This window comes from Vulpes vulpes, chromosome 2, assembly GCF_048418805.1.
Source record: "Vulpes vulpes isolate BD-2025 chromosome 2, VulVul3, whole genome shotgun sequence".
Taxonomy (NCBI): Eukaryota; Metazoa; Chordata; class Mammalia; order Carnivora; family Canidae; genus Vulpes; species Vulpes vulpes.
Window position 1 is genome coordinate 132,678,427 of NC_132781.1, and position 12,736 is coordinate 132,691,162.

Here is a 12,736-nt window from a genome sequence, read left to right on the forward strand (position 1 = left end):
TCACTGTAATTGTGTCTGTTTGAAGATGTTGTATTAATGGAACCAGGCAGTGTATAACTTTTTTTTTTCTTTTTTTGAGATCGGTCTTGTCAAGCAGCATAATGCCTTATAAATTTGCCTAAGCTGTTGTTTGTGTCATTAGAATGTTAGTGTTTTTGTGTGTACTGAGTAGTGTTCCATCATGTGGATATGACACTTTTAGCCATTGAAGAACTTTTGGGTGTTTAGTGCTTTTAAGCTTTCTTCCTCACCAGTCTCTAGTTTCATGAGCGTGATATAGCCTGGATGTTATTAGCATATACCCCTCACCATCATTACATGCGGATACATACATTACACATGCACACACAATATACTTGATGCTTTATTTTCTGAATTAATTGCATGTAAGGTGAATAGATCATGGCCTTTTACTCCTGAAAGCATCAGTCTAGGATTAGATCTTGCATTTAGTTGTTATGTCTTTATAGTCTCTTACTCTGTAATATTTCCTGAGTCTTTGTTTCTTATGACTAACATTTTTGAAGAATAAGTTCTTTTCTTGCTTTCCCTCCCTCCTTTTTCTGCTCCCAGAATAGAACATTCCTCATTTGGGATGTGTCTCATGACTTCTAATGATTAGATTGGGGCTATTCATCCTTCGTTGGAATATCACCTAAGTGATTGATGCTGTCCTTCTTGAAATATTATATCCAGTGGCATGTAGTGTCCACCTGCTTCTCATTAATGATATTAATTCTGGTGAAGGTGTTTGATTTCTCCACTGTGCAGTTGCTGTTCTTTTTCCTTGCAACTGATAAGTAATCTATATTGAGAAACTGCTTTTCACTAAAATTTCCTCCTACCTTGAGCAAAGTAATATGTTTTTTTATTGTTACCAGAATAGTTTTAATTGTAAACATCGTTTCAGATTTTGATTCTGTTGATTTTAGGGTCTATAAGTTACTTTTAAGATCCATAAGATTAGTAAGCACTATTGTCAACTGTTCTTTCTGTGTAAGCCCATCTTGGTTGGTTGATATGTAGATGCTGTATATCTAAATAATATAGGTGTATATCTAAATAATAATCTTGAAAATATAGTAATACAATGATTGCTTGATTTATGCATTCTCTTGTCACGGAATTTCTGAATAGAAAAGAAAAGAGATTTGTATTGATACCTGAAATAGATTATTTGAAGGCAGTGTTAATGACGGTCCACAAGAAGAGAAAGAGAAAAATAATTCAGTGAGTCAGTTTCCCGGGGGAAGAAAAAGAGGAAGCTCTTTTAGGAAGCTGATTGTCATTAAAACTATTTCTAGTTCTAATGAAAATTAATAGAACTCAGAATAGGGATATGAGGATCCATTTTGATATGTTATTCTAGAACAAAATCAAAATAACACAGTTGAGATCGGGGAACATTATTATGCCTTGGATATCATATGGAAACATTACCAGACATGTTAGAGGATTGACAAGGTAATGAGATAGTTTTAAATTACCCCAAGAATATGAACTGGCTGTGAAATGGTAGTAGTTAATGCACAAGGACATACACCTTCCAGTCAGTGCAGCGGGAAGCTAGGAAACTCTACTATTAATCTAAATCTTGAGTGGCCAGTTGTGCCACTATTCAGCTATGTGCTCATAGCGAGTAAGATGAAGAGATCTCTGAATTCTGTCCCTGTATCACCCTGTTTCGAGGTCTTGATTTCTGTGTTCTTCTGTGGTAGTGATCACTGTCCATAACAGCAGTAACCCCTATGAACCTTATGAACAGAAAGGCTAAATAAACTTTGTTTTTTTCTTGATACTGGATGTAGATTTATTGTTTGTGGTGGTCAACCTTAGTTTACCTCAGGTTTTGCAATAGGAGAAAGAGAGTTTATTTTATTCTGTCACTTTTATGTAGTGGAATTTACTAAGAATTTTATTTCCGAGATCTAAGAAGAATAAATATTTTTGTCTGCTTTGGATATTTCTGGAATTGGAGGACAAAGTTAATGTTATATCATCTTATCACTTTGTAGTTTTTCCTCTAAATTTTATTTTGATATCGATGAGTTCTTCCAGAGAAGGAAAAAGTTTTCCTTGACTTCTCAGGGTCCCTGAGTCTGAAAATCAAACTAAAATTAACAGGAGAAAAGCATATACATGTAATGTAAGCTGTACATGACATGGGAGCCTTCAAAAGGAATTGAAGATCCAAAAGGGATTGTTAAACTTATGTGTGTGTATGGTTGTGGTTTTGTTTTTGTTTTTGTTTTTTTTAAAGATTTTGTTTATTTGAGAGAGAGTGAGAATGCATGTAAGAGAGCACAAGCGGAGTTGTGGGGTGGAGGTGGGAGTAACAAAGGGAAAACAGATTTCCTGTTGAGCAGGGAGCCCCACATGGGGCTCCATCTGAGGACCCTTAGTACTGTGACCTGAGCCATTGGCTTAACCGTTTACCTAGGCATCCCAAACCTGTGTGTTTTTATGCTAGGTTTGATGCAGAGTGAAAAGTCTGGAAAAATAGGATAGGGCACAGAGTATGAGGTAATTGTAGCACACTGTGTGTGTGTGGGGGTATTGTTTGGATTCTTCTCGGAGTCTCTTTGTCTTCAAAGATAAGGATGCTCCTTTCCTTCCTTTAGAGTGGAGGGCACCTCTCACATGAAGTTATTTAATGACCTCTTTCAGCAGCAAAGAGCAGGTGGTATGGGGGTGTGGTTGGAGGTAGGGGAGGGATCAGAGAGATTCTTTAATGCTTCTTTTTCTCAGATTCCTTCAGTTTAGAACATTCTGTATGCTACAGTGCTATATTTTGGGATGTGGTATCCTGAACTCCATCATAATTCTTTAAGTTGTATGATGCATTTGAAGGATTTATGTTATTGAAAACACTAAACATGGTTCGCCTGGGTGGCTCAGTGGTTGAGTGCTTGCCTTTGGCCCAAGGTGTGATCCTGGAGTCCTGGAATCGAGTCCCACTTGGGCTCCCTGCATGGAGCCTGCTTCTCCCTCTGCCTGTGTATCTCTGCCTCTCTCTCTCTCTCTCTGTGTCTCTCATGAATAAATAATAAAGTCTTTAAAAAAAAAAAAAAAGAAAGAGAACACTAAACACAAGATGGACTTGAGAAACCTAGCTCTTCCATCTTTACATCAATTCATGTCATTTCTCTGTCATTTGGGTTTTTTGGTGGTGATTTTTCTAATTTCTTCATTCAATAGCAACAACAATAGCTAGCCACAAAGGATATTTGTGAAAATTCTAAATCATTTTGATAAAGATCTGTTATCTAGTATGTACCTTTGATTTTTTATTGTTATAGAAAGTGCTGAGTATTTTACCAAATATTCAATATGGAAGTAATTCATATTATTATCTGAAGTAATTGATGTGAAAGATGCTTTAATAGCACAAGAGAGTTACAGTATACAATTATATATATATCATTACTGATCCTTGAAGTGTATTATCAGAGTATCAGTAATAATAATCAGCGTCAGAATTAGCCAATTCAATGGGCTTTTTGGAAAAGTAATGAATAAGCAATATATATGTAAGTAACTTATAGTTAACTCTTTAAATCATTACCCTAAAATATCACAGTATACACATATAGATTTTTATTGTAAAAAATTCACAGTATTTCAGATGCATATATGTTGGAAAGTATTAAAGGGTCTTTTTCACTCTCCCCAACTTTTCTTGCTGAATGTAACCTTTGCCAGTAATTTGGTGTGTGACTTTATATCACTTTACAATGAAAGGTATATACCTTAATAAATTAAGGTGCTAGATGGTGATATTCAGTATTTTTTATACCCAAAAGTCTCTTTGAGTTGTTAGAGCACTCTGGTTAGGGTAACAACATTTGTGTTCACCATTCTAAATTGCATGTTGTTTTTGCTACCTTTTTTTTTTTTTAAAGACTAAAAGAAAGTTGAAGTCTGTGAAGTGTATTCAAAGTAATGTAAATATTTTATGCTTTAAAAAAAATTAACCAAAATTCTATTACTGCATTTACCTTTTATTTCACCTTACTTTTTCTTTTCAATAGTTATCTGTTGCTTTTCAATAGCTATCTGTTGCTGTTGCTACAGTTTGTTCGTTCTGAATATTTAAATTTTCACATTCCCTTTTTAAAAAAAATACTTATTTTTTTAAATTATCAGATGGTTAGGTATGTGTGTTAGGAAAACTCAAATTAACTGCTTTCTGAAAAAAATAAGTTCCTGAGATTTCCTTTCAACAATACTTTTGAAACACAGATAAAATTACTTCCTGTCTCTCAGTTTCCTGTATCCATGGTAACCTCTGTTTTACACACTGACTGTGGAGGAACCAGTGTGAAGAGTGGTGTTTCCTGAGCAAACTGTGACTTAAAAAAAAAGGAAAAAAAAAAAGGTGGAAGGGTGGAGGTCAGCAGTGCCACAGAAAGAAATGGAGTTTAGAAAAGTCGCTCTTCAGATTTAGGAAGAAAACCTTTACTTGAATCAGCTGAGTGTCGATAGTATCAATTCCTGGTCTTGGTAAGATTATTTATTTACATACAAACTTTTAACTGAAACGAAAAATAATTTGCTTTTGTGAAAAGCTGTAGTTGAGAGTTTAATTGCTCTTTTGTAGTGAATTTGTATTTTCATAAATTATGTTATTTGATATTGACTTTAATTTGGTGAAAGGACATATTATGTATATCCAATAGACCATTATCCCTACATCATCATTTGTCACTTGTGTTATTGTCAGTTGTAATATTCTATATTAGCTTTAGCAAACATATTATTTTGCAGTTCATTAAATATGAATTATCATTTTGTCATACAGTGGGTTAATGACCTGGTGGTGTTAATTCTAGAACACATTCCAAACTCATTATATGATGCTATCACCATAGTACAATTGATGATATTTATATTTAGTATTGTTGGCTGATACTAATCAAAATGAAAGAAAATACAGAATTTTTAGTATTACAGTACTTTTGGGAACTTATTGATGATTTAAAGTTTTACCTTCTTTTTTTATAGCCAATTCTGATATGAACAGAAAAACCAAGAACAGGGCTATGTGTGGATTACATTTTTCTCTGCCTTGCCTACGATTTTTTCTACTTGTTACCTGTTATCTTATATTCTTATTCCATAAAGAGATTCTTGGATGTTCGTCTGTTTGCCAGCTCTGCACTGGGAGACATATTAACTGCCGTAACTTAGGCCTTTCAAGTATTCCTAAGAATTTTCCTGAAAGTACAGTTTTTCTGTATCTGACTGGAAACAATATATCTCATATAAATGAGAGAGAATTAACAGGACTTCATTCTCTTGTAGCCTTGTATTTGGATAATTCTAGCATTGTGTATGTATATCCAAAAGCCTTTGTTCAGTTGAGGCATCTATATTTTCTATATCTAAATAATAATTTTATAAAACGCTTGGATCCTGGAATATTTGAGGGACTTTCCAGTCTTCGTACTTTATATTTACAGTCTAATCAAGTAGCTTTTGTTCCAAGAGGAGTATTTAATGATTTAGTTTCAGTTCAGTACTTAAATCTACAAAGGAATCGCATCACTGTCCTGGGGAGTGGTACCTTTTTTGGTATGATTGCTCTTCGGATACTCGATTTATCGAACAATAAAATTCTGAGGATATCAGATTTAGGCTTTCAACATCTTGGAAACCTCGATTGTTTGTATCTAGGAGGTAATAATTTAACAAAAGTACCGTCAAATGCTTTTGAAGTACTTAAGAGCCTTAAAAGACTTTCTTTGTCTCATAACCATATTGAAGCAATACAGCCCTTTGCATTTAAAGGACTTGTCAACTTGGAGTATCTCCTCCTGAAAAATTCAGGAATTAAAAATGTTGCTAGGGATGGGTTTAGTGGAATTAATCATCTTAAACATTTGATCTTAAGTCATAATAATCTAGAAAACTTAAATTCTGACACATTTAGCTTGTTAAAGAATTTAATTTACCTTAAGTTAGATAGAAACAGAATAATCAGCATTGGTAATGATACGTTTGAAAACATGGGAGCATCTTTGAAGATCCTTAATCTGTCATTTAATAATCTTACAGACTTACATCCAAGGGTCCTTAAGCCATTGTCTTCACTGACTCATCTTCAGGCAAATTCTAATCCTTGGGAATGTAACTGCAAACTCTTGGGCCTTCGCGACTGGCTAGCATCTTCAGCCATTACACTAAACATCTATTGTCAGAATCCCCCATCCATGCGCGGCAGAGCATTGCATTACATTAAATGGACTGACTTTACAAATTGTGTTACATCTTCGACAAATGTATCCAGATCTTGGGCTATAAAATCTCTTCATATTCATCACAAGACTACTGCGTTAATGATGGCCTGGCATAAAGTAACCACAAATGGGAAACATTTGGAAAATCCTGAGAGCGTTACTTTCTGGGAACGAAGTCGTACTTCACCTGCCAGTAGATTTATTCAAGAGAATACCTTTGGTAATCCGTTAGAGGCTACTGCAGTGTTACCTGTGCAGATACAGCTTACCTCTTCTGTTAACTTGAACTTGGAAAAAAACAGTGCTCTACCGATTGATGATGCTGCGGTGTCAGGGAAAACATCTCTCATTTGTACACAAGAAGTTGAAAAGTTGAATGAGGCTTTTGACATTTTGCTAGCTTTTTTCATCTTAGCTTGTGTTTTAATCATTTTTTTGATCTACAAAGTTGTTCAGTTTAAACAAAAACTAAAGGCACCAGAAAACTCAGGGGAAAATAGACTCGAATACTACAGCTTTTATCAGTCAGCAAGGTATAATGTAACTGCCTCAGTTTGTAACGCTTCCCCAAATTCTTTAGAAAGCCCTGGTTTGGAGCAGATTCGACTTCACAAGCAAATTGTTCCTGAAAGTGAGGCGCAGGTGATTCTCTTTGAACATTCTGCTTTATAATTCAACTTAATATTAGTTACAGGAAAACTTCAGTGCCATGGACATGAATTAAACTGAAGCCACTTTATAGAATTATAAACTTTATTTGAAAATACAATGAATTATATGAGCTTAGCATTAATAAATACATGTTTTTAATAATTTATGAATACTGTATTCATTTAGCATATATCTTTGATAGGTGCTATATTAAGTTATAATACTAGCTACCATCTCTGTGTACCAAGTACTACGCTAATAAATACTTCACGTATCACTTTTAATCCTTAAAAAACCGTATAACTATATTTTATAGGTAAGGAAATCTAGGGAAAGTGAGTTTAAGAGACTGTCTCAAATCCTTAATGTTTGTGACACTTTTTAGGACTGTCTGACTCGAGAACTTTTTTTTTTTTTTAAGATTTTATATATTCATTCATGAGAGACAGAGAAAGAGAGAGAGGCAGAGACACAGGCAGAGGGAGAAGCAGGCTCCATGCAGGGAGCCTGACGCGGGACTCGATCCCAGGTCTCCAGGATCACACCCTGGGCTGAAGGCGGTACTAAACCACTGAGCCACCTGGGCTGTCCGGAACCCATGCTTTTAATTTCATGCCATGCTACTGCCTAGGGGCTAATTGTGAACAACATAGGCATGGCTTCTGTTCTAGAAATCTAGAGGAGACACATGGATTCTGTACAGGGTGGTAAGTATTGCACTTGGAGGTGCTACTGGGCGTAACATAAGTGGAAATGAGAAATGGCTTTATGAGAAAAGTAACATTGAGACTGGATCATGAAGGATAAGTGGAAATGAAGAGAGCTGAGTAATAAGTAGAGGTAACATCATATCATAGGAGTTGAGGAAAGAGAACACTACTTTTCATGAACTAAAATTCGGGATAGGCAGAGTAATGAGCAGTAGTGTGAGATTTGCAGTTGGAGAGAGAGATATCAGATGATGAAAGATGTGATTTCAGCAGGGAGTCATGGAAGGATTTTAAGTAGTGGAATGACATAATCAGATTTACCATTTACAGAGTACCTTCTTTCTAGAAGGAGTGATGAGACTTGAGGCAGGGTTAATTGGGTAGGAATTTGAATCACCATTCCAGGAAAGAGGTACTGGAGGCCTGTGCCAAGGTAAGGGCAGAAAGAATGAATAGATTCTGGAGCTTGGTGGTTGGCTGAGGGGTGGCAGGTGAGGGATAAGTCAAAGATATTAATTTTTTAGCTTAGGCAGCATTCTGTTGCATTTAATGAGCAAAGGAAGCAAAAGGATGGGGATATGGGTGGCGACAAAATAATGAGTTCAGTTTTGGATACACTGAATTTGAGATTCACATCTGATCTTCAGGTGGAAATGTCCCACAAGCAGAAGATTGGGGAGAGATCTATCTGGTAATTTGTAACCTTCCATTTGTCTAGTACACTGGAAGCATATGATTCTCTCTTAGGAGTAGCATCAACCATTGGGGTCATGATTTGGGGAGGCAGGTAATTGAGGAAGAATAAGATGAAAGAGCCCCCAGGAGATAGTAGTGTTGATTCAGAATCTTTAATGTAGATAGATGGTAATTCAAACCATGGAAACTATGTCCTGTTTGTTAGGTTAAATTTAGGGTAAATTTATACTTGGACATAGAGTAAGGGCCCATGCTTGATCTATTAACAGGGACCTGAGCCACAAATATGTATTAAAAATCTTCTCTTGAGTATTATGTATTTCATGTTTGTGCTGTCCTTCCTCTTATCCCAGATTTCTTGTTTTTATTATTAAAAGTTAATACTTCCTATATGAAATTAGCCAGAAGAAGTCTGGGAGTATTTAAACCAAGTGATAATTACTGAGTCTGTAATTGTGAAGCTGAAGTAATTATATAAGAATGTTTTGTGTTGTCCAGTATACCTTAATATGGTGTTGTGTTGTCCAGTATACCTTAATATGGTGCTTCTCAAACTCAGAATTACTTGGGTTGTTAAAATACAGATTGTTGCCCCCTGCCCCTCCCAGATTCCTTATTCAGTAGGTCTGGAGTGGCACCCGTTGAGTGTGTGTTTGTACAAGTTGGCTAATAGTGCTGGTCTGGGGACCACACCTGGAGAGCCATTGCTGTAAGATACTTGAGGAAAAGCAGAAAGGAGCTGAGGAGTGGTTTTGAGATACACCCGAAGTTTCAGAGAAACTAAAGCCACAGCTCCCTCCCTCCTCCAAGAGTTTTCCCTCGTTCTCCTTTTCCCTGCTAGCTTAAAGCTTTGTCCTTGGTTGTGATTTTAGCAGAAGATATGAATACATTTGAAATAAATCTGTTCTTACATAAATTACTTGTTTCATTAGAGAAGGGTATGTAGTGTTTGTTTTACCTTGAAAATTTTTTTAATACTTCATTTTTTGGTTGTTTTATCCACACAACTCCCACAACTCCAATTACGTTTTTTCTTTAATCACTAAAAGGACATATTATTTGAGAAAAAAAAAAGATTCAAACAAAACAAATATTTAAAGTGAAAGACAAAAAAAAAAATAAAGTGAAAGATAAAAACCCTTCCATGTCTCCCTTCCTCACCACCTAAACCGCATCCTCTTGATGTTAGAAGCAGCATAGGTGACTGTTTGAAGTTAAGAAATATCCATAAACAAACTATCTTAACCTTACAGCAAAACTCCCCTGAATTCAAAGAAGATAATTTAGAAATTTTATCAAGATTTCTTTTGTTTTTATGTGTATAGCTTCTAATTGATGATTCATATAGGCTCAACTAGAAAACTTTACTCTTATTAATATTTTATATATGGAGCTATAGTTGTACCTAATGGTTTAAGTACTCATTCTAGTTTGTCAGCAGCTTTCCCTTTTAAAAATATTTTAAAGATTTTATTTATTTATTTGAGAGGGAAAGAGAGAGAGCATGAGTGGGGAGCCCGGGCAGAGGGAGAGGAGGAAAGGGGGAGGGAGAAACAGATTCCTCACTGAGCAGAGAGCCTGACCTAGGGCTCCATTCTAGGACCCTGTGATCATGACCTGAGCTGAAGACAGATGCTTAACCTACTGACACCCAGATGCCCCTGCAGCATTTCCTTTTAAAGATGTTAGCTCACATGACACTGTTGTTTGTGACTTGCACACTTTAAAAATTAAGTAAAATTGATTTGAGGGACGCCTGGGTGTCTTAGTGGTTGAGCATCTGCTTTTGGCTTAGGGTGTGATCCCAAAGTCCAAGAATCAAGTCCTGCATCAGACTCCATGTGAGGAGCCCGCTTTTCCCTCTGTCTGTGACTCTGCCTCCCTCTGTGTGTCTCTCATAAATAAATAAAATCTTTAAAAAATTGATTTGAAATGATGTGTAGAAATTTTTAGCAGTATGATTTGTGCATATGATCGTTTCACATTTTAGACAGCCCCACCACCTCAAACAAAAGTTAAAACCAAGTAATATTCTAAATTAATACAGGTGAAGAAACTTTTAAGATTTCTGTGTTTCTCTACCTTTTACTAAAAAATTTTTGATGAGAGTGCTCAAGAATAAAATGTATTTCAGAAGGATAGTTTTATGTACAGATCCATTTTTTCCATTGACTTCTGTAAAAGTTGGTTATGGTTTCAGGGCTTACCAAAAAAAGCTCCCCTCTGCCCTCCCCATAGCGAATGAAAAGTATAGAACTCAACTATCATTTATTTATAACATTATACTTTTTGAAAACACTTAAAATTCCAGTGTGGAATTTCAGGAATATGTATCCCACTTCTGGGATAATTGGGAACTTACTCCCAGTTTCCTCCTAGCATTGGAGTAGAGATGTTTGATGTTAGATTGTCCTTGAGGACTTGATTGGTATGAAACAACTTCAATAGGAATAAGAGGAAATCAGGAAGGTCCCAGGTGATGGAGTAGGAGCCTGGGTAACATCTCATGGGCTCCTGGAGGTGAGGGCCTGCCAGTGTTGATAGCCAGACGCAAAGTGTTGGGGCACAGTAAGGGTGACATTGAGAGTGAAGGAATTGTGTAGAATTTAGTGATAGTAGGGAAACAAGATCTTTGGATACCTCTTTGTTGTCCACCAACCTTTTACTCTTAGACTTCTTGACTTTCTCCTACATAGAATGCCAGGGTTACACTCTTCCTCATACCTAGGTCTTGAGTCAGCAAGCATTTTTACTGAATTGTCTTGAGCCAGGAAGCATTTTTACTCAATTATCACAACAGTAACAATAAAACATGCCATGTTTGTTTTAAACGGTTGCAAAAATGGGAGAAAAAAGACTAGGCCTTTTCTAAGGGTCTGAAAAAAATTTTAGGCTTTCCTACCACATTGGTCCCATAGGCGCTTACCCATGCCCCTGCTATAAGGATCCCACCCCTTTAACTTGCCTTTGTTACCAAAGTCCTCTTTTGATCATGTATCACTGTTTTCCAGTGTATGTTATCTTCAGTTTAGTTTGGGCTGTGTCACGTACAGCACTTCTCCAGGACTATAACTCCCATGCCACAAATACCTTTTCATATAACTTTAATGACAGCATAATTGGCTTTTTTCATTTGTCCTGAAGGTATATATTCATGATTACCTTGTAATGATTTGTTGTATAACATCAACAATATCTAGCATTTACAGTGGTGAGGTCATATACCCATAATTATGAAATCTCTATTAAGTTCTTTTATAACCCCCCCCCCTTTTTTTTTTAAAGATTTTATTTATTCACAAAGGACACAGAGAGAGAGAGAGAGAGAGAGAGGCAGGGACACAGGCAGAGGGAGAAGCAGGCTCCCCACAAGAAGCCTGATGTGGGACTCCATCCCGGACCCCGGGATCGTGCCTTGAGCCAAAGGCGGATGCTCAACCACTGAGCCACTCAGGCATCCCTCTTATATCCCTTTTTAAAAATCAAGAACCACTCTTTCAGGTGATTCCTGTAAGCATTCAAAACAAGCACTGCTAGAGTTTTCAGCCTAACGTTTTCCCCACACAGTAGTCTACCAGTCATTTATCATCTTTTTATGATAACTTAGTGTTGTCATCAGGTATTGTTTCTTAAAGCATAGTCTTTCTCTAAAAATCACAGAAGGTAACAATTTCTTCTCATACATATCTATGTTATCATACATAGATTGTTACAGTTTTCTTACTGTCTTAAAGATACTGAGCTTTGTTTTGCTTGTATACTGCCCTCAAAAAATTAACTTAGGGAATAATTTATAATATAAAAAGCCTTTGTAAAAGTTATTGTTGGATATAAAAAATAAAAAATTAAACTTTGATTTTAAAACAACTTAGTGAATTTCCACCAAGAGTTTATTATCCTATTTCCTTGCCAATATTTGTCAAGGGAACTAGATTTATTAACACTCTTTTCCATGATCATGCAGAGAATTACTGTGTAGAAAGAATATATGTTTCCATCTAAGTGACAAAAGTATTTGTAGCTAGCTAGGTCCTGGAAAATATCTAGAGAGGAAAAAAACTAATTTTAGTGTAAATATCACCACTTTTGTATGTAGCCTCTGGTTTGGTAGAAATTCTTTAATAAGACTGATTAGTCAGGGTTTTCTTATTTTGCCTTTGCTTTTAATAAACTGCTGTTCTTCTTTGCTTAATCCTAGTAAACAATATAAGCAGGGAAGTATAGTTACTAGAATATTTGATTGTGGCTTTTAATGCTCAAAGCTTATTTTCTTAAATTACTCTAACTTCAATGGCTTCCTATATTTAAGATATGAGAATACAAGAGTGACTTCAAAGATCAGTCATTTTTATGTGATGTATAAAGAGTGTATTTGTGGTCTGGTTAGATGAGAGAAAATGCTAGAGTGACTAAGGTCCTCATTTGTTTTTTTCTTGGAGG

At 35.9% G+C, this 12,736-nt stretch overlaps 2 protein-coding genes across 2 annotated transcripts in view; both read left to right on the forward strand.

Annotated features, from left to right (window-relative positions):
* The window catches only part of IPO11 (importin 11), a 202,547-nt gene that overhangs the window by 143,003 nt on the left and 46,808 nt on the right, over positions 1-12,736 (forward strand). The gene's annotated exons all lie outside the window — the stretch shown is intronic.
* On the forward strand, positions 4,385-7,052 carry LRRC70 (leucine rich repeat containing 70). Its single transcript, XM_072750016.1, has 2 exons — positions 4,385-4,503; positions 5,005-7,052. Exon 2 carries the CDS (start codon positions 5,016-5,018, stop codon positions 6,909-6,911), a length of 1,896 nt encoding a protein of 631 aa, XP_072606117.1. The 5' UTR covers positions 4,385-4,503; positions 5,005-5,015; the 3' UTR covers positions 6,912-7,052.